The sequence below is a fragment of the Agelaius tricolor genome, unplaced genomic scaffold (assembly GCF_023055355.1).
Source record: "Agelaius tricolor isolate 1412-34295 unplaced genomic scaffold, bAgeTri1.0.p SCAF_15, whole genome shotgun sequence".
Lineage (NCBI taxonomy): Eukaryota > Metazoa > Chordata > Aves > Passeriformes > Icteridae > Agelaius > Agelaius tricolor.
The window spans coordinates 14,930,129-14,951,690 of record NW_027269275.1 but is presented as its reverse complement, the minus strand read 5'-3'; the positions used below and the strand labels follow the sequence as shown (position 1 = coordinate 14,951,690).

Genomic DNA, 21,562 nt, shown 5'->3' with positions numbered 1-21,562 from the left:
TTGGATGATCCTTGGGTGTCTGTTGCAGCCCTGCCTTCACCCTGATTTCCCAAAGAAGCAAAGTTTATGGAACTGTGCTGTCTGTCTTTCAGTCTTCTGGAATTAACTATTTAAATGCCAAGATCATTGTCAACCCGGTTTGAGCAATGTGAAGAATTCAAAGTGGCTATGAATTTTATAAAGTCAGTGGCTCAGTAGGAGAGAGAACTAAAGCACATCCTTCCTGCAGGAAAGGTAGTTGAATATCAGTCCAAATTTACCTGAAGCTGCACATGTTTATTCTGAAGCATTCATGGTACACTTGACCCTGTTGAGCCTGTGGGATGGAGCCTGGGCAGGGTTATGTGCTGGGAGGAGGGATGTGCTGCTGCTCTGGAGGGGATATGACAGTGCTGGCTGGGGGCAGGGAGGGGAGAAGCACTTGAGGAATAGAAACCTTGGTTACAAGAGACCTTTGGAGAGCTCTAATCCCATTCAGCTTGAGACAGGAGTGTTGCCAGCACTAGGTCATGCTGGCTGTGACTTTGTCTTCCTGAGTCTTGAAGGGCTTCAGGGATGAAGATCCTCCACCTTCCCAGTGACCTTTTCCAGGGCTGCACCACCCTTCCCTTGGTATTTCCTGATACAGACCTTTCCAAGGCGCAGCTTCTCCCTGTTGCCCCTTCTTTGGACCCGTTGTGTGGCTCTGTAATCCTTGTAACTACTTTTAAATAAATATAGTATGCTATTAGATTGCCCTTATACTTCTCTTTGCCAGACTGAACAAGTCCAGCTCCTTTGACCCCTTCTTGCAGACCATCTGTCAAGGACCCCTGGCTGTCTTGGAAGTTCTCACCTGGATCTTCTCCACAGTGTTTTTGAACCTGGGGATGGCCAGGCTCCACAGTAGGTAGTATGATTCCACATAGAAAACTGAAATGCTTTAATCTTCTTTTGGAAAGAGAAATAGCCCAACAATGTAGGTGAGAACAGGGTAGGATTTTTACAGGGAAAAAGACCACACTGGTATGAGATTATGGCTGCACAATTAGAAATGTGTTACATTAGGGATTTTTGGTTTGTCCTTTTTACTTCTTGTGTATGTGCAGTTTGGTGCAGTGTCGGTGACATACTTTGTTTTTCAGCAGGATCTCTGTCTCCCTCACTGAATAGCTGGGATGCTGAAAGAAATTTGAGAAGAGAATACAGAGAAATGTGTTGGAATGGGATCTAGAACAGTTATCCTGCTCTGAATTCTAACAAAAATGTCCCAAATAGTGACAGGAAAAGCAATTATAAACCAGTGACCCGGGACTGAATTGTGGAAAACCTAGCAAGTGTACTTAGAGCGTGTCCTGATGTTTTGTTTACTTTAAAATGGGTTACATCCACCTTGCCTACCCAAAACAGTGAAACAGTGCTTTCTGAGAGAAAGCCAGCAATGGCATTGGGCCACATGGCCCAGCTTGGGAAGCACTAAACCTGAGCTTTCAGGAAATGCTGAGATGAAAGAGGCATCATTTCACCTCCTCTGGAACTATGACAGGGTTGGATTCCTGTTAAAACTGAAGAGTGACTATAAGGAAGAAAGGAGAATCAAGCCAGGCAGTGGGGCAGCTGGGGCTTGGAGATTGGTGGTGTTTGCAGCACAGCTCCTCACCTTGATCCTCGTGGGTCCCTTCCAGCTCAGGATATTTTATGACTCTGTGACACATCTGTGTGCTCTAGGAGGTTAAAGGAGCTGTCCAGAGCAGCAGAGGAGAGCTGGTGCCAGCTGGGGAGCAGGGTAGGGTTGGAGTGGCAGCTAAGACTGACTTAGGATTTACTCTCCCTTGTTCATTCCCTTGTAAGCGCCCAGGGCTTGTGCACCGACAGCTTGGAGCTTGCAGGAGGGGGTTGTGTGGGAGGTTATAAGCTTATCTGTTCATCCCCCCACCACTGCTCTAATCAGTGTGATGAAAGATATTCTTCCTCCCTGGGGAAGATCTTTCCTCCCTGTCAGGAACTGCCATTTCTTAATTAAACTCTTACTCTGAATTTGTACGTAGAAACACATATTGACTTCAGCTCCAGTTCACAGCCAATACTCTCTTAAGGTAATAGTTCAGAGTGAGAGAGCATCATTCAGCTCAAATTTGAGTTTTTTCAGAGTAAAAGCACTGAAGATGTCAGGACACCCAGATGTAAGGAACAGTCTGGGGAAGGTATATTCCAGTTTAGTTACTGCAAATACTGCTGTGAGTATTGCTGGTGCTGTAGCAATACCTTTGGAAATTTTTGACTCATTCCATTTTCATGGCAATCTCCAGCACTGTATACTTGGTGATCTCATCTTTTCACCTGCATCCTTCCAAGTCCAGGTCTCTTAACCCTAAACTTCCCTAACAGACAATTTTTCAGTCAAGGCAGTGGTTAAAGTCCCCTGTGTGCAGCTGTAACTTGCTGACACATTTTTAAGAGACGTAAAGCGATCCAAGTTAAATGTGGTATTACCCCATTTTAACAGCTATTCCCTAAGCATTGCACTTAGAAGGGCTGCCCCTGGCTGGAGAGAAAAGCTTTGTGTTTATTGTTTTTGTAGCTGCTGTAATTTTAGTGCATGATTCCAGCTGAATACTCAGTGCCTGTCCAGGGAAAATGGGCTGGCTATTTCCATTCGAAAAGCTGGGTTATAGAAGTTCACCGCACCAGATGGCTGCGCATACTTATAATGCTCTGGATTATTAAAGGACTGTTGTATTTTCCTCTTTCATCCTTCCTTTATTCCTCCTCCCCACATCAACAAATTAATGCTGAATGCTTGGGAATCTGCCCTGCACAGACTTTAGCACATTTCATCTTTTCACTGGAAACTTTTTGTTCCAGTTCTTTGGAACCAGTTGGTTTTGATCACCTCATTGCAATTGTTTGGGAGCTGAACAATACCTGGGATGGTGCAAACCTGGTGTTATTGGAGCCCCAGCACAGCCCTAAGCTGGTTTGCAATGTCATGTGTCATGGGGACAGCTGCAGTCCCCAACTTGCTCCTTTGGAGTTGACACTTCCTGCTTTCTGATGTCATGTGGGAATCTCCTAAATGGGACAAAACTGCTGCATCATGCATAGATAGGTAATGCAATGAAGAGAGTTCTTGGTGATGTTCTTAGAATCATTAAGGTTGGCAAAGACCTCTTAGAACATCGAGTCCAGTAAATTTCCTTCTCAAAACTAACAGCATGTCACTTGTCTTCCACCAGAAACGTCAAAATTTTAAGGTACAGCTATTCTGAAAAATGACAGAAGCTGGAGAGATGTGCCCTGCCTTCAGCACCACACATATGTTAGCTTGACTTATTTTTGTGAAAAGAAAATAAATTTAAGTCATTAACTTGTTTGCACTGCAGACTTTGGTGGTGGCTTTACAGCAGCTCCCGTTGCAGGAAGAATGAAATTCAGGGATTTGATTCTGGTATCCAAAATCTGCTTATTTTGATCAGCAGACCAAAGAAAGCTGCTCTGCAGTGTTGGCTCCCACCCCTGCCTAGGTCCCTCCAGTTGGGTGAGGAGATGTGCAGTGGTCACAAAGGTCAGGGTTTGTTTCCAGCACCTGTTGGGAGCTCTCTGCTCTCTGGCTCAGAGCTCACATCATCTGCAGGAAGAGAAGTGGGCTGGCTGTTCAGGCCAGAGAGCAGCACAACAAACCAGCAGTTGTTTGTTCCCCACACACTGGCCTGGGCAGTGCCTCAGTAGATTTTCTGCTGCTGTGAATAACAAGCAGGGGTGGTGAAGGGATTCAGTGACAGAGCAGAGCGCTGCACGCCATCCCCCAGCCTAAGTGACACTCAGAGGAGGATCTCTTTCTTCTCCTCCCCCTCCTTCTCCAGCCTCAGAGCCTAAGTCTGAATAAAACATAACACACTTGAGAGCTCTTTAAGGTATTGTAAAGGAGGCTGCTTTCCCCTGAGTTTGTTGTCTAGCAGGGCTGGAGTTGCAGATGGGTGAAGTGCCCTGTGTTTTATGCAGCTCAGAAGTCCAGGAGATGCTTTTGTAGGGAATGCTAGTGCTCCCTCAGAATGCAGCAGCTGGCATTCCTGGGGGACCAGAGCAAAGTGTCTCCACCATGGGAGTCTCTCCCATGGTCACTGAGGCTGTAAGAGAGGCTGTGGGATGGGTTTCATACTTGGTTGAAGTGCTGCTAATTCTGGACTCCGTTCCAGTCGCTCTCTTGGGTTGATGTAGCTCCTTCTGCAGCCATCTGGTGACTCATGCCAAGGAATAACTGGATTGAAAACCCCAGGTGAAAAATTTACAGAAATTCCCCAGTTTGGCTCATTTTGTTTGCACAAACCAAACCATGTTGCTGGCACGATGGGGAGTGCAGCATCAAATGGGAATGAGAAGAGAAATGTGTCCATCTCCTGTGATGTGGAGCATTGCTGCTAATGGTGACAGGGACACAATGTGAAGGCAGTTCCCTCTGACCAAGTGGATGCATTAAACCCAGTCTATTTGTTGGGGCAGGCTTATTCCCAATAAATCTATCTTATCTTGTGAAACTGCAAAGTAGATATCTGAAGGTTTTCTGTAGGAGAATCTTGCAGGAACCTGTGTGCTGCTGTGGGGCTCCTCAATCTCTTTGGTGTTTTGAGGCTTCTGCAGTGCTCAGACTCATCCTAGGAATTACTGGGACTGGGATATAGTATTTTTCTTAGGAATTACTGGGACTGGGATACAGTATTTTTCTTAGGAACTACTGGGACTGGGATACAGTATTTTTGGCCTAAGAGCAATCTTTTGCAGCTGTGATAACATGCTTTGTGCTTCATGTTTTTGTAAAGACTGACTGGCAAGGGAGATCCAGGCCTTTCCCTCACCTTCCTCATAAACACTGCCTTGCTTCTCCTGAAAACAACGTGTAACTTAGGTGGGAATGAGAATGTATCCTCCCTTCAGTGGGTACTGTTGAGTCTAAAAGCAGAGCTTAGGTGATCCTTCTTTTATTTGCACTCAACTGACCAGAAGATCCCTCTGCAGCTTTGTGCAGCTCTTCTGCTCCCCCAACTTTTTTCTTCCTTGTAAATTGTGCTGAATCATGTTTTTAGTCACTCTGCTAAATTCTAGAGTTACAGACATGACTTTCCAGAGGATGTTTAGTGCTCCCTCCAGCATGGGGCCAATAGTCTCCAGTGTTAAAGGAATCTGTATCCAGGGATTGTCTCGTGAGAAATCAGGTTTTTGAAGCAGACACTGCACCAGGTATCCCAGACAAGAGGACATGATTGCTGTAGTTAGAAAAACTGGTCACAGGTAGGAGGTCTCTGTTGTCATTCAGCTGGTACTGCTGAGCTTCAGCTCCAAATGTGGCTATTCCACCTTTTTTAAGGGATGTGAGGGTGCTGAGGCCTTGGCAGAGGGTGCCCAGAGAAGCTGTGGCTGCCCCATCCCTGGAAGTGTTCAGGCCAGGTTGGATGGGCTCACAGCAGCCTGGGCTAGTGAAAGGTGTCCCTGTCCATGGCAGGGGATTTGGACTAGATGAGCTTTTTAAGGTCCCTGTCAACCCAAACCATTCTGTGCTTCTCTGCAGAAAGACACCAGAGCTTTATCTTGCTGAAGCAGCACAGTCCTACAGAGGGAGCAGAAGTACTCAAACTGCATCACATTTGAAATTGCTTTCTAGAGAAACAGAAATTCGAATATTGGTGACTTCTCTTCATTTTTGTGCCATTGTTGTGGCATTTTTGTGCCACAAAAAAGCAGGATTTGTCATTGCAGCACTGAGATTTAAAGGCAATGCTATCTGATAGAGTTTAGCTGATCCAACATTTCATGGCCACTGGATGGGAGCATTTTCCTTCCAAGCCAGTGTCTGTCTCTCCTCAGGCAAGCAGATGGGCAGCATCTCCTCTGGATTGCTCCAGTCCTGTCATGTGAGCACGCTTCATGTCCTCCCCAAACACACCAGTGTCAGCCTCCCTCAGCCCCCACACAACCCTCTGCTGCTGCTGCTGCTGCCTTGCAGTATTAATTTGGAGGGTTAATGGGATTTTGCTATGTTAAAACTACTGTTTTGTCAACTGATGCAAGTCTTTTGGAGAATGGATGCATTTCTCCAGGGACTGAGGTTGCAAATTGCATGGGTAGAATGTAGCCCTATGTATTACTAAAGAAAAAGCTTCAGTGAAATAGGAAAGATGTGTGTGGTGCAGCAAATCAAACCTCCAGCTGTGTAAGCAGATCAATGAACTGATTTGTGTTTGCTGACCAGAAGAAAAATCTAGTTGTAGGTACTCCATATTCACCATTTGTGGTGAAACTAGAGTAATTGGAGTAATGAGAAATCCAATGTGCTTCTTCTGTTTGGAGTTTATTCTTCTTTAGGATTCATTAAACTGGACAGGCCTCTCAAGGTTTAGGCTGGTTATGTATCACAGTTTCTAGGCCTTCAGACTTCACAGATTTCTTCAAATTCCAAATCATCACACTTGCCGTCTTTTAATAAGACTTGAAAATATTTAAGTAATATTATTCCTGCTGTTTAGAGCCTCATTTCACTCACCAGAATCTCATTTGACTGAAGTTTGAATGCATTTGGACAACAAAATAGTTCCTGGGTTGCCTCAAATTCCAGGTTTCTGCAATTACTTACACTTGGAAGAGAAAATAATGCTGTCCTGCATGTCCTGAAGATGTATTTCCAAGTGCTGTTGTGCCAGTTCTCAAATACTTTTCATTTGAGCATCTCTTGCATTTCTTTGGACTTAGGTAAAAAAAAGAGAGGCTGGAGGTGCTTGCATGATTGTATTTCTGTGAGGGATCATATTCAGAAAGGTAAAAGGTTTTAGGGTAAGAGGGGAAGAAATACCCAGGAAAAGCCATGAAACTGGAGTTGTGTGGATGTGTTTTCTCCACCTGAGGGGAACAAAAGCTCTTTCAGGGTGGGTATCTTAAGTCACTTCAGTTGACAGTAACAGAAATGAAGATGGTAGTGAAGAGTTCTTAAAAAGTTACTGCACAGAGAGCAAATTGTCACCTGCATTTACCTTCACTTTGAGGTAAAGTTGGTAAATTTAATAGATGTATCATTAGCTTGGATGTCCCATTAGGATTGTTTGGAAGTGGAGAATGAGCCCTCTGTGAAGGAAACAGAATGGGGTGAGCTGTGGCTCCTGGGAGGAGGAGAAGGAAAGAAGGAATTGGGGGTTGGTGGAGCAGCCAGGTAACAATGAGTTTGTGATTGCAGCTGAATGAATAGGGACTCATAAAAAAACTACAGAAAATGGATCTTTAAAAGCTTTTCAAGGCAAGCTTGGAAGAGTGGAGGCAAGGCCTCTTGTTGCCTGGGTTCCATTTGGATCTGCCCATCAGGGAGGAGGGAGCCCAGAGGTTCTGTGCAGCTGGAGACCCCAGTGTGAGGGGAAGGTGACGTGTGCCAGCTGACATATGGCACCACCTGGGATCAGCTGGGATTATGCCAATGAAGAGTAAATCCTGCAAGTTGATTCCCCTTGCTGGTATTTAACAAATGAAGTACCTCATCCAAAGTCTGTTGGGAATCTGTAGGCTTGCAATGGGATTTATATTCCCCCATGGCAGGGCAGAATCAGCTTTTTGGTTCTGTTGGTGTGAATACCATGAAGGCTGAGCCTCTCAATGGTCCATCAATCTTCAAAACAGACCAGTGTGTTCAGTTAAAATTGAACCTTTATTGTGGTCTGCCTGATTAATTTGAAAAGGATTTTTGCTAATTTTACCTTCTTTATAAACACTTTCATGAGTCTGTGATCAGAATTTGTTCCTGTTTTCTTCTAACAAGCACCTGGTTTTTTCTTACCATTCACTGCCAAGGTACATTTATTTCATCAGCTAAGAAAAAACCATTTAAGGCAGATTGTGACAAACTAATTTTACTTATATATTATATTATAATTATATTCTTTACAAAGCAGCAGGGAAAGAGGAAATGGCATCAAGTTGTACTAGGGGAGGTTTGGATGGGGTATTAGGAAGAAGTTCTTCACTGAAGATGTGGTCAGGCCCTGGAACAGGCTGTCCAGGGCAGTGGTGGAATTACCATCCCTGGAAGGGTTCAAAAGGTGGATGTGACACTTGGGGAAATGGTTTAGTGGTGACCACAGCAGTGCTAGGTTAATGGTTAGACTTGATGATCTTCAAGGTGTTTTCCAACCTTAATGATTCTATGACAGAAAAGCTTGAATGTTTAGATTTTTTTTTTTTTTTGTTAATGGATTTAATTCTTGAAATGTGAAGTGGTATCTGATCTGCTTCCTCCCTGAGTATTTCCATTTCTATTCTGAATATATTCAGGAACATTTTTATGTTTTTATTCATGTAGCAGTATTTTCTTTATATCAGGTAGTTAATATAATTTTCAGTCTCTTCTCTTGCATAGGTACTGGCAGTGACCATGTATCCCATTTCAGCTGAGTAAGCCAGACTGTTTTAGTCCTTGTAAAATAAGACTGTGGTACCCTGATCTCCCTCACAGCCAGTTCCTCAGCTAAAGCTCAAGTTCACCTTTCCTGGCCATGCAGTGACAGGCTGTGGGCTGGGAGCATGCTGTAACTCTCACACCATCCTCCTTTTCATTAAAAATTCCTCCCAGGGATCTGTTCTCTTGCTGGTGCCTTGAGTCTTTTGAAAAGAAAATTGCTTTCTGTAGCAATGAATTACAAACCTCCAAAAAATCAGGACATACCTTTTTTAGACTTTCTGTGCAAGAAAAGGGCATTATTTCTGGTTGTACAGTCAGTGAACCCTGAATTTTAAAATAGCTGGGTGCTTTTCTTCCTCACCCAATGAAGAGAAGAATGAGAGACAGAGAATAGCAGTTTTGCCTTTTTAACTAGACAGGAGTGGGTCCACTCAGTTACATGTATGTCACCATTATTATATGGAAATGTTCATTGCAGAAATCTGCTCAGGCTTTTTCTTAATGCAGCTTGGGATGTGATCTCCACAGACTTGAAAAGTTCAGTATTGGTGGTTTCAGGACAGGTGAGACCCCCAGAATACCCAGTGACTGCAGAAACTTGCTCTTGCCTGGCTCCATTCACCACCTGGGGTTTTCTGCTGGCCGTGCTGCTTCCTCCTCTCCCTTACAGTGGATTTTGTCACAGTTTTCTTCCCAGCTTTGTCCACATCCACAGCCCAGCCTTCACCTCATGCTGAAGGAAACATTCTCACTTCCCACCGTAGTGCAAATACAGTATTTTGTCAGAAATGAAACAATTCAACACTTATGGCTGGAGGTGTTTGACTCATAAGTTGTTATGGCCATTCTTGGGTGTACTGGGAGGATATTTATTATAGGATTAATTAATTATTTTGGGCTTATTTCTTTAAAACTAGCATATTGTAAAAAAAATTCCTTACTCTTTCTGTGGTAAACATTATTGCAAATTTCTTATATCTAACATTTCTATATATTTAGAACATTTTATGGGGTTGTTTCCAGCTGGGCTGAGCTGCTGCACCAGAGTTAACCAGTAGCAACATCTGAATTTCCATGTGAGAGTGAGACCAAATTCCATAGCAGAAAATTCTGCCTAGTTTTGGTTCCAGGATCAGTGCAGAGGTTGGTGCTTCCTCCCTAGATGTGTGCCTTGAGATGAAGAGTCAGAAGAGCCCTGGGTGTCAGAATCCATCCTCTGTGAGTGATAGGGCTCCTGTGCCTGCAGTAATGGCTTTGTGGGATAGAAAGCCCTTGGACAGGGGAGGGTCTTCAATGAGATACAGTTACTGTGCTTCTGGTAGTAATTGTAGGATTTTGGAAGGCGATGTGAGAGGATGAGGTAGGAAGGACTAGCAGCTGGAGCAGGACATAGGTCTGGGAGCCTGTGTGTGTCATGGTGCAGCAACTGGAGCAAGCACAGGGGGTGTGTGACTGAGTGTGACTGCTGGAAAGCATGGAGCTGGACATGGGGAAAGGGCCTGGAAGCTGGGGGTGTCCATGTGTGTGTGTCTCTAAGGACAAGGACAAAACTCCAGATGGACCAGGGAAGGCCCAGCCACTGCTGGAGAGATTGTTGGGTCTGGGGGTTGACTGATATGGGGATCCATAAAATCAGAGGGTTTTGGGAAAGCTGCAAAAGACAGTCCTCAGAGACAGCAGAACTGTGATTAGAGCTATGCAGTAGCCATGAGATAGGTCAGCAGAAAAATTATGTAAAAAGTAGAAAAGTAAGGACAAATAGAACAATGGTCTGTGTATTAATGCTTGTCTCGAATAACTCCCTAAGCTGCAGAAAAGTATATCTAGCAAGATATTGGGAAGTTTTAAGCTTAATAATGGAGCTCTGTGCATTGTGTTTTAAGGCTTACAAGCAGATATTGTATTTGAAATAAGCAAGCATTGTTTTAACTGAAGGTACATGTGCTTATAGCATTTGGACAGAACTACTGTCAATGTGCTTTTTTTTGTGTGATTGGTCAAAGAACTTTTAAGGGAAGTTGTAAGTTCTTTGTCTGCTGCTTGGGACGTGAGCTGGTGGCATCTTCCCATTGTCATCACCATGTAATGAGGCTGATGCTGGAAAATAAAACGGCTCAAGGCTCGTTCCCAGCAGTCCCATCCCGTTTGTGATTTGTACACAGCCCCGGGCTGCAATAGACTGAGACCCTTGAGTGTGTGCACATGGCTGTGTCAGTGCCTGCAGGTTGGAGGGTCAGCTACTGAGTGCCTGAGCCCAGCTGCTGGAGGGATCTACTTTGCACCTGTGGACCTGCAGATATTTCCCACTAATTCAGCCTCTTCCCCTCAGGTGGAGTAGTTGTGTCTCATTCTCCTTGGGCAGATACTGCCAGTTACAGCTTGGAAGATTTGAGGATAAAAGAGAGAGGGGAAGCAGCAGAATGCCCCAAAGCACCTTGCAGACATGGGAGGAATTAATTAATCAGCAAGGATGTTTCATTCCAACCACCTCTTTTGTGTTTCAGCCCTGGCCCAGCGTGTCCAACCTGGCCAAGGATTTCATTGACCGCCTGCTGACGGTGGACCCCAGTGACAGGATGACGGCCCTTCAGGCCCTGAAGCACCCGTGGGTGGTCAGCATGGCAGCCTCCTCCTCCATGAAGAACCTGCACCGTTCCATCTCACAGAACCTTCTCAAGAGGGCCTCCTCCCGCTGCCAGAGCACCAAGTCAGCTCAGTCCACCCGCTCCAGCCGCTCCACCAAATCCAACAAATCGCGGCGCGTGCGGGAGCGGGAGCTGCGCGAGCTCAACCTGCGCTACCAGCAGCAGTACACGGGCTGAGCTTGAGGCTCTGGAAAAGAAAATTCAAAAGGAGGACCCCTGCCACAGGTCTGCTCTGCCCTGCAGGTGTGCACACACTCAGTGAGGAACAGCCAGGTTCCTCCCTCCCTCCCTCCCTGCAGGAGGCGTCCCCCTCACCCCGTGCAGAGGAAAGGGAACCTCGTGGTGGCCATGCCAGCCTGTGAGGGTCTCGTGCCAGAAACAGGGGAGTCCTTGTGGGCTCAGAGCCTCAAGGAATTAAGGAGCCACGTGGGGAGAAGAGCTCTTTCTGTAGCCCAGGAGCTTGGTTGTTCATAGTTATTTATTAATTCCAGAGCGTTTAGTTTCTCTCACTTGTGTACGGAAAAAAAGAAGCAATCACTTGGTGTGTCTGTGCGTGCACGTCCGTGTGTGCACATACACGTGTGGGGGTGTATATGTATTTAAAAATTATGGATACACAGATTTTGGGCTGGTTTAGTCAGACTCCGTGGTGCCTTTGCAGCGAAGCTGGAATGAGTCATGTGCAGTTACAAGTGGGATAGCTCTGACTCACTGGTGTGCTGCCCACCAGCTCCTCGCCAAAGAGATGCCAGACAGCAGTTTTCCACCAGGGCTGGGGAGCTGTGAGGTTTCCCCCAAGGGCTGCCATCCTCCTGATGACGTCAAGGGCTCACTTGATGACATCAAGGGTTTATACCCCTGGAATTGTCCTTTCCCTGTTTGCAGCAAGACCAGTGCCTGTCATGCAGGGCTTGTTCTCGTGGCTCTGTTGTGTCTCTGACATGTTACACACCTTGCACCCTTCAGAAGAAGATTGAGAAGGTTGAGGTTTTTTGTGCTAAGGGGAAAAAAGAGGAGGGAGGTTTTAGGGATGTGCCTCCCACCCCAGAGGTGGGATGGGCTATAACCACTGTAAGCAGTGTTACTGACCATGTCACTGCACGAGAACTTTGGTGGTTCCAGGCTGCTCCCTGCCTGCAGATTTGACAGGGCTCCCCTGCTTTGTGTGCCTATGCAGCCCCAGCACTGCCATCCCTGCTTTGGGACAGTGGTAGTGGGAGCTGTTGGGGTGGCCACAAATGGCTCCACAGCATCAGGGTAGGGACTTGAGAAGTGGAAGCCCAGTCTGGGAGTGTCAGCAGTGACAGTACCCTGGAGACATTGTACAAATGCCCTAGAGCTGTGAGGGGTGACTTAAGTTCACCAGGAAAATGCTGCCTTTGAGGAGTCCTTGTGCTGTGTGGGTGATGAGGTGGCCTCTTACAAAGGACTCTCAGGGGAGGTGAGGGCTGCAGAGCTGAGCTTTCTGCAAGCCTGCTGAGATTATCTTCCCAAATAGTTAGGGCAGCAAAGTGGGGCTGATGGCACAGGCACAGGATGGATTTGGCTTCTCATGGTAGCAGAGACAAGATCAGCAATGAAGGAAAATGCTGGGATTTGAAACTTTTCTTACAAAGCCACACGATTTGCTTTGTGCTGTGCACTTGGGAAGGGCTTGCTTGGCTCTGGGCTGGAGCTGTGGGCAGTCCAAGCTCAAGGGTCTGGTGAGCTTGGTCTTTTCCTAGGATTGATGCCTGTGCCACTGTGTTTCAGTATCAGCAGAGCTAAAGTGGTCAGTCACATCTCCAGGGAGCTCTCACAGTCACTCCTAGTCAGCAAACAGCAAAGCAGCTTTAATGGGGGAAGATTGGAGTTTTCTGTGCTAAGGTAAAAAAAAATAAAGGGAGTTTCTGGGAGTGTGCTCCCATCCCAAAGGTGGGATAGACTGTAAATGAGTGTAACCAGCCTGGTGTGCCCAAGCATGTGGTGGGGAATAGAGCAGAAACTTGAGGACAGCCACTGTGTGTAGCAGGAGTGAATGTGAAATCCTTTACATGGTTTTTCATGTTATTTTGGAAACCTCACATCCTTTGCAGGCTGCCCTTGCTCTGAGCAACCCATCCTACCATGTCCCATGCAGTCTTTCTTCCATCAGCATTAACAGATACTTGTAGAATTCCCCATATTTGTTTTTTTCAACCCTGTGGACTGCAAACAAAAATTTTTTCAGCATCTTTTACCTCCTCACATTGTTTTTCCCTAGTTTGTTACCATGAACTATAAACTAGATATGATTTCTGACAAAGCAGGCAGCTTGCCACATTTTGTTTCATAAACAGTTCAGTGTCCCTCATGGTACTGCAAACAGCTCTCCAGAAGCAGGAGCCCCTCTTAGGCCAGTATCAGCTGGACCATGGGGCCCTGCAGGTCAGATGGTGGCAGGAGGCTCCCTCAGAGCACTTCTGGTTCTGAGCCATTACTTGAAGAGGCTTTGGTGTGTTTGGAGCATCACTCCAGGCACTGTGATTGCTTTTACCTCCTGGCTGCTCCCATGGCCCTCCCCAGATTATCCTGCATTTTTATCCATAAAACAGGGATTTTGCCTGTTTGAGGGGGTCAAACTGATGAACTGAGCCAAGACCTCTAGAACTGAGACCCTTCCCCTTAACCACTAGACTGTCAAAAGGCACAGGCATCATGCAGAGATCTGCCCATGCTGTTCCTTTATCCTTCTCTTATGGGATGAGGAATGCATAAAGCTCTGGGCTAACCAGGCTTGTTTCTCCACCTTCACAAAGCAGAACAAGAACCTTCTCATCTTTGACAATTTTTGCTTCACTGATCTTTTCCATAACTGTTTTTTCACCAGGGGAAGTTTGGAGTGATCGTTTGTGGTTACTTTGGGCTGGAATATGTTTTGAGAAGCAGGAGGTTCCTGACAGTGCCAGGATTTGGTGGTCATGCTCTGTGACTAGGGGTGAATTGGCAGAAGGGAGGATGATCCATCACACAGCTGGGAATGCTGGATTTGCCTCTCTGTGGTATTGAGGTGCAGTCCTAGGGCACTCCACTGCTTGGGAACTGTGGGAAGAGAACCAAGGCCATCCCATAAAGAGCTTTGGCTTTTGGTTGAAAATAGAACTCTAATTCTTCTCACAAATGCAAGGTTTTCTTGTTTGCATGTTTCTTTTTTTGGCTGAAAATAACCTTGCATTTGTGAGAATAATTAGAGTTCTTTCTTGTTTGCATGGAAAAATCAGTGTAAACTTGGGAAAATCTTTACAGGCTTTCCTTCCATAGTTCAATTTTAACACTCTTGGCTCACTTCCTCTTTTGTTTCTAAATCCAATATTCACAGGAACTTTGCAGCTAGACAATGATGTGTGGCCAGAGGGGAGATGAGGAGAGCTCTGTCCAAGTGACCCTGGAGTCCTCAGTGATCTTTCCCTCAGTCTGGAAAACTGTGATGATCCAAATGCCACGTTGGAAGGTCCAGCTTAAGAATAATTCCTCAGGTGCTTTTATTCTTGCAAATGGGACACGTTTTCAGTTGGGTCTGGTGTGGAGGGGGACAGGCAAAGTGCTGTAATTCTGAGCCATAGTCCAGGTGCCTTCAATCTGTCCTCTAAGAAGCTCTTCACTGTGAATTACCTTGATCATCTGTCTTTACTCCACAGGAGCAGCTCAGTGCTCAGTTGGTCTTAAGTCTCAGGAGTTTATACTTTTCAGGAGTGCCTTTTTTGGGGATTTTAGAAACTAAAATCTCTCTGAAATGGTTTTTTTCTGCTCTTTCATTTAATTTTTTTAATGTCCTTCTTTGACTCTCAATGGTGGCTCTTAATTTGGCTCGCAGGGAGTTTTTTGGGAAACTTCCCTCCTGAATGTGCAGGGAGGACAGAAGTAACACCTGCCTGTTCCAGACCACCACAAATCTGAGTGTTTCTGTTTTTCCTGCTCTGGCTCACGCAGGGGAGGTGGAGTTGGAATGACACCTAGTGGCAAATTGTGGTGTGTCCTTGTCCAAGCACAGCCCTCTCCTCGCTGCTCTTTGAGGAGTAAAGAGAATTAGGATGGTTTGTCTTTTGGAACTTAGCAGTACTGTGTAAAACAATCCCATCCTTTTGTCCTGGGAGTTTGGCTGCTCTCTTGAGGGAGAGAATGACAGCTTCAAAGAATGTGGCTTTTTGGTTCCTTGATTTTTATTATTTTTGTCAAGGGTTACTGGAAAAGAATGTGAAAAAGTCTTCCAGAAATTGCATTAGGGGGTCTAAAGACTTGCATCCAGGATTTTGAGTGTGTAGTGTATTTTCCTAAAACAGCAATTATCAGTCCATTTTTATTTACTTCTCACTCAGGCTTCTAAAAATCCTTACACATCAACCCAGTGGGGTAGAAACCACCCTTCCTTCAACCCTGAAGAAGTCTGTGCTGTTTAACACTGCAGTTGTGATAGCATCCAGATGCTCCTGCCCTGTGTTGTTCTTGGAAGCACACAGCTGTACGTGGAGGAGAGCTTGAGAGCCTTGTGAGGAGCTTGGGCTCAGACTTGCTGGCTTTGGTAGTGATATGGATACCAGCTGCAGTGGAGGGCCTGCTTGACGTGTTTGTTCTGGATGTGATAAACCCTCACACTCTTCTTTGGAATCTGGGTATTTTCCTCTTTTAGGTGAGATAGTTTCTGTTCTGGTAATTTTACACTCTGTCTGAGGCCCTGCCCTATTTCTCAGTCCTGTTTTCTACCCAGGTGTTTGGCTGCAGTACTAAGAGAGTCAGCTTTTATCTGGTGCACAAACTGGAATAGCAATGATGGGTCACTTGGCTGCTGGGCAGCAGCTCTGGGTTTGGCTCTGCAGGAGCTGTGGCAAGTCCAGGGGCAGGGTAGAAGCTTCCATATGGTGCCTTTGAGGACCTGCAGTGCAGGCTCAGCTCAGTCTTGTACCACATAGGGCAACTACTGTGTGGCTGTTACAGGCTTCTTATTAGGCTGTGTGGGGCTATATTGGTTTAAGTAATGATACTGAAGATTTGGGGGGTTTGAAGTGGGATAAAATAAATATCAATTGTTTGACTTAATTTAGTTTTCTAAATGATGCAAAGCAACACAGACATTGGCTTCTTTGGCACCAGTGTGAGCCCTAGAATTTGCAGGGAGGTTGGGTTGTCCAGGCCTCTCACCCACTCAGCTTTCTCCTGGAAAGTGTCACGAAGTGCCTGTACCACTCTGCATGAACCCAGTCCCAAGTTGCCTTCACCACTCTTGGGAGGGTTTTGGTGCTTTTTTTGACCACTCAGTCTCCTCTCTCACCCTGGATTAAGAGTGCAGCACTCCATGGCAGGTGCCTGCATGTCATCTGTGCCTTACTGTGCAGGAAACTTCCCAAAGAAACAAATGTGAACACCAGGGATGTGCTGTGGTGAGCGGCATCACAGAGCTCAGTGCCTTCCACCCTCGCTGTGCCAGGGGCAGCAGGAGCTCTGCCTGTGACAATTGTCCTTCTCCCACTGTCCCCCCCTGCCTGGTGATGCTGCAGATGTGTGATGGGTGAGCTCTGGCTGCTGTTGCAGAGGTCACTGCACTGTTTGTTTGCTGAATGTGGAATGGATTCCTGGAGCAGTGAGGTGTGTTACGAAGCAGCAGCTCCTGGTGCTACGAAGCAGCAGCTCCTGCACAGACGCCCCAATGCCCTGAGCTTTCCTGTTGCCTTTCCCTACGGAAGGACCTCCCAGGAAGCCCTTGGGATCCGACATCTTCCGGCTCTTGCTGTTATTTTTGGTTGCCCGGTTTCCGCTGCTGGGTTGGAACGGTTTGGAAGCGACTCCGGTCTCATCCAGTTGGTCTCTGTCACATCCAGTGTCCTGTTCAGTGCCTTGCCTTTCGAGTCCTGGCTTTACTCTAAGGACTGTCCTGTCACATGAGGTGGGACCCATTGTAATTAGTCTGTAATGTTCAAGTTAGAGTGTACAGAATTATTTATTTGTTGTACTCGTTCTGCTAAAACATGTCCATATATTCTGTGTACCCCACGGCTCTGCTGTCCTTACTTGTGCCTGGTGGATCACCTGCAGGCTGGCTGCTGGAAGGCAATTCCAGGCCTGATTTCCAGGCTGGGAATGATGGTCAGTAAGTCCCTGGAGACCCAGGAGGTGCTCACCCCTCTGTTACATTCATAGATCACAGCAACAGGTACCAAAGTGCCCCTCACATTTTGCTGGTTTCTGTAATGCAGCTGCCAGGCCAGGAGCTGCCCAAGGGAGACCTTGTGCAGGGCTGGGATGTCCGTGGGGTGCCCTGGATGAGGCAGGCACTCAGCCTGTTGCTGGAAGGTGCAGTTGGGAGGCTGAACAGGCACTTTGGGATATTCTGTTTATTTTTCATTGGCTGCAAGGTGGTAGACTGGGCCAGAGGAATGCTCTGGTTTATCCACAGCCACTCATCACCTCTCCAGTTTTACTCTGAGCAGCTTTTATGGACCAACAGGAAAACCTGTAATATTGAGTGAACAATGCACACCCCTCTTGAGACACCTCCTCTCCAGGATTTTCTGGGGACAGGGGACCCCATCCCAGTGGTGGCAGAGCTGACAGAGAGCTCAGCACTCAGACCAGATGACCCATAGTGCTGCAGTTGGTCATTCCTGTTTGAAGTTCCCTATAGCTCCAGTTCTCTCTGCCTGCATGGTCCATCCCCACATCTCTCTTCACTTGCCTTTAAGGTCAGTTAGATGCTCCCTGCGGGGCAAACCACTAAAAAACTCTAACTCTTATTGACCACTAAAATTTGTTAGCCCTAGGCTTTACTTGAGCAGATTTGTATTTATTTTAACTCAATCATATGGGTCAGACTGTTTGTATTTGCTCTCCATTGATGTTCCATACCCCTCCCATCAGTGTGTCCCTGTGTAATGTCACACTCTGCCTAATTGAGTGATTACAATTCACACAGCAAAGGTGTTGTATCACCTTCACATCCCTGGTAAGGAAAACTAAACCCCACAGCTCATGTTGGGACAGTCTGATCCTGCTTCTCTCCACGGTGCCTTATCACCAGCTCTATTTGGAGCTGCTGGGAACCAGATTGTAATTCATTGAGCATGTGTCTTGCTACTTCTGTGTCACACAAGCCTTTTTTTCCCACCAGCCACTGTCTCAAGAACCCATTTGGGTGAAAGCCTGTCACCTGGCCTTGAAATTTGTTTTCAGCTTCAAATTTTCCTTTGCAATGGCCTTTAGTTTCCTGGTGTTACCTGGCAGATCTGCAGGGGTGAAGCAGCGTGCTGTTCTCCAGCCATCCCCTTCCACCTTCTCCAGGAACTGGAGCTGCCCATGGCACTTTTCCCTTTCAGCTGTGTTCTCAGCTGCTACATGAGTCATGGCTCTAAACTGCAGGCAGGGATCCTCTAGGATGCTGTGCCCCCACCAACACCCACCTCCCACTGCAAGCTGGGCAATCCTTTCTGGTGCTGAGCAGCAGCTCCACACTCCCTTCCTGGTGGCATCTCCCACCTGGGTGAGTGAGAGGCCATTCTCCCAACCTTCAGCGCTGCCTGGGTTGGTGCCAGGGTGTGCTTGAAGACCCCCTGAGCAGCCCTTGAGCCCCAGCCAGCCCTGCTCCCCCTCTTCCTGAGCATCCTGTCCCAGTTTGGCAGTTGGATCCCAGCTGGGCGCCGAGCTCCAGCTCTGGGAAGGAGAGAAGCATGCGGTGCCCCAGGCTCCTCCACGTATCTTCCACCCCACTCTGCATCATGAGAAGAAAGAAGCCAGAGACAGTGCTTGGCACAAGCAAAAGCTGGTACTTTATTGCTTTCTTAATCCCAGTGAAGGGATCAGGCTGGCAGCAGCTTTACCCCTGAGCAACAACGGCATCGATCCAGTTACGGAACTGGCTGACACGAGTGTACATGGCCGGCGTGTTGATGTTGCAGTTGGAGGTTCCCCAGGAGACAATGCCAATCAAGGTCCAGCCATTCCCAGTCTGGTACACCAGAGGTCCACCAGAGTCACCCTGTGGAGAAGATTGCTGCTTAGTGCTCCTGGCACATGCTCCAAACTGGTCCCTGCCACCCCAGCCACCTGAACCCCTATGTACAGCCAGGTGTTGGGGCTTAAATATCTGGCTCCATAAGTGGAAGACCCCATGTACCCTGCTCCTCCCTGTGATGTGGTGGGAGCTCAGCAAGACCCCTCATATCCTCCTCCTCCTCCACCCAACCTGTGCAGCAGAAGCTTGGCTCCTTACCTGGCAGGAGGTGGCACCAGCCCCACCGGCACAGATCATGGCGCTGGTGATGCGACTGCCCCAGTACTGCATGCACTGGCTCTGGGAGATCAGGGGCACGGTCACCTGCTGCAGGACTGTTGCCAAGGCTTGGGCTAGAGGAAAGAAGCACCATTAGATCACCTCAGTGTCTGTGGGTCTCCTGGAGTGCACACAGGTGCCCTGGGCAAGCTTTCACTGGTGCCTGGGTGGTACCATACAAAGCACCTTCCTCCTCCGTACCAGCAAACCACTTCTTCTCCAGGATCACCTTGTGCAGGCAGCCCAGAGAAAGGGCAGGCTTGTGCCTGTGCACAGCCATCCCTGGGCTACACACACACCCAGCCCCTGAGCACACACCTGCACCTGCATGCACACTGGTACACGCTCAGACAGGGCTACTCCACTGCCCATCTCTCCCCCTTCTCACATTTACAGGAGATGTCACCCCCACAGGCACCCCTGGACCCTCAGAGCCCCGAGGAAGAAGAGCAGCTACACACAGGCCTCCCTGAGGCTGCAGCTTACGTACAGTTGGGGTTGGTGCGTCCCCAGCCGGTGGTGACAGCCCGGGCGTTGGAGGGCAGAACCAGGTTGGCAGGGGCCAGGCAGACGGTGGACACACGGGACCCCAGCTGGGCGGGTGTGGACAGCCTCAGCAGGGTGATGTCATTGTTCATGGTGTTGGGGTTCCAGCCGGGGTTGGTGATGGCCTGCAGAGAGAGAAACAGCACAGCCCTTCATGGCTGCCCCGTGGGAGCAGCCACGGCGTGGAGCTGCAGCCCCGTCCCAGGACCCGCCTGGCTCACCCTGGACACGGTCTTCACTTGGACGGGCTCGCTGTTGGAAGCAAGGCTGTATTCCCCCAGGACAACAACGTGGGCACGTGGGCTGTGAGAGGTAAGAGGGAGTCATGGGCAGTGTCCAGCCAGGACCCAGGGTGGGAGCAGCACTGGGGCAGCCACTATGGGGACAACTGGGGAGGAAGCCCTGGGCTGCTCAGGCCTTTGGGGCTGACCCGAGTGCCACTCAGAGATGCCCAGGATGCTCTGAGCCCCTGGCCCTGCCAGCAGCACTGGTGTGGGCTGGCTGGGCATCGCTCCTTACTTGAAGTTGCAGTGGGCAGCTGTGACGACCCAGTACTGGTTGATCAAGGAGCCGCCGCAGAAGTGGGATCCTGTGGTGGTCTGGGGAGGGAAGAGAGGAGAGGAGCTGGGGCTGGGTAGGCTGAACACTCCCAAGCTGAGGACAGGCAGAGGTTCCCTGGCAGCCAGCTGGCCATGCCAGTGCTTAGGGCAGCGCCCAGGGAGGGGGACAGTGCTGTACCTGCAGGGACACCTGCCAGGGCCATGAGCCGGGCACAGCGTTCTGCCCATTGACAATCCTCTCGCTGTAGGCCACCGAGGGACTGATGGCAGGCACCCCGCAGCCTGCAGGAGAGGCACAGGGAACAACGGTGACCCAAAAGCTCAGGACTCATATCTGGGGGTTACCTGTGCTGCTGTGGGTGGCTGTGTCACCCTCCTTGGCATCCTGCTACACCCTGAGGACATTCCCACACCCATGGGCAGCACTTACCTGAGACGGTGCTGGCAAGGGCCAGGCAGGCAACCACCCAGAGGAATGCCATCCTGAAAGGAGATAGGCTGAACCCCTGGGCACCACGAGCTTTATAGCAGCCAGGGAGCCACGTGGCTCATAGGTGACCAGGTTAAGGTCCCCCTGTGGCCTTGTGATACGTGTGGGCAGCAGTGACGGGCCAAGCCTGGCACACACACAAAGAGGGACGTGGGAAGGTACTGTCAAAAGACACCTGGGGGGCTTGGGCTTTTGCTGTCGTGGGTTGTGTTAGTTCTGACTGCAGGCTGTGGAGCTGGAGCAGGAAGCACCACAGGGCTGTGCTGGAGGGCACAAGAGGCTGGTTGTGGGCACACAGCTGGGGTAGCAGTGAGGTTGGACATGCTGGCATGGGCACCAGTTCCTGTGGTGGGAGGTCATCCCGTGCTCAGACTTTTTTCAGATCTATTGGGACTAGAGCTGTTTTTCCACATGGCCATGAAGTCCTGGCCTGGGCCCACCTGGATGTTCCCAGGGCTCAGGGTTGAACACTTTGAACCATGTCTGTGGTGCAGGTGAGCAAGTCCCATAGCCAGTGGGGGCAGGTGGGGAGAGCAGACACCTTCCCAGGCAGGTGGGAGTGTGGCCAGCTGGGCAAGCACACCATGAGCCCCAGGGAGGACAGTGGGCACCTCCCCAAGTTGAGGTCGAGCCCTT

At 48.4% G+C, this 21,562-nt stretch overlaps 2 protein-coding genes across 2 annotated transcripts in view; one reads left to right on the top strand and one right to left on the bottom strand.

The window, feature by feature from the left end:
- PSKH1 (protein serine kinase H1) overlaps window positions 1–17,053 on the top strand; it is a 30,926-nt gene extending 13,873 nt beyond the window's left edge. The window contains exon 4 of the mRNA XM_071440634.1: window positions 10,915–17,053. Within this exon, the coding sequence (XP_071296735.1) occupies window positions 10,915–11,232 (318 nt within the window). The 3' untranslated portion in view covers window positions 11,233–17,053. The remainder of the gene's footprint in view (window positions 1–10,914) is intronic.
- A 1,774-nt stretch (window positions 17,054–18,827) lies between these two features.
- CTRL (chymotrypsin like) lies at window positions 18,828–21,389 on the bottom strand. The gene is made up of 7 exons (XM_071440638.1): window positions 20,867–21,389; window positions 20,615–20,718; window positions 20,396–20,475; window positions 20,098–20,179; window positions 19,821–20,001; window positions 19,271–19,404; window positions 18,828–19,036 (listed from the first exon to the last, which is right to left on the bottom strand). The coding sequence occupies exons 1-7, from the start codon at window positions 20,916–20,918 to the stop codon at window positions 18,875–18,877; spliced, it is 795 nt and encodes a 264-aa protein (XP_071296739.1). The 5' UTR covers window positions 20,919–21,389; the 3' UTR covers window positions 18,828–18,874.
- Between the last annotated feature and the right edge of the window lie 173 nt (window positions 21,390–21,562).

What these genes read in the sequence shown, in the direction of transcription:
- CTRL (XM_071440638.1), bottom strand. Translation starts at nt 20,918, where the DNA reads ATGGCATTCCTCTGGGTGGTTGCCTGCCTGGCCCTTGCCAGCACCGTC. An exon ending in CCTGGCAGGTGTCCCTGCAG is followed by an intron (nt 20,476 to 20,614) that starts GTACAGCACTGT and finishes TTCCCTCCCCAG; the next exon opens with ACCACCACAGGATCCCACTT. An exon ending in AAGTGAAGACCGTGTCCAGG is followed by an intron (nt 20,002 to 20,097) that starts GTGAGCCAGGCG and finishes CTCTCTCTGCAG; the next exon opens with GCCATCACCAACCCCGGCTG.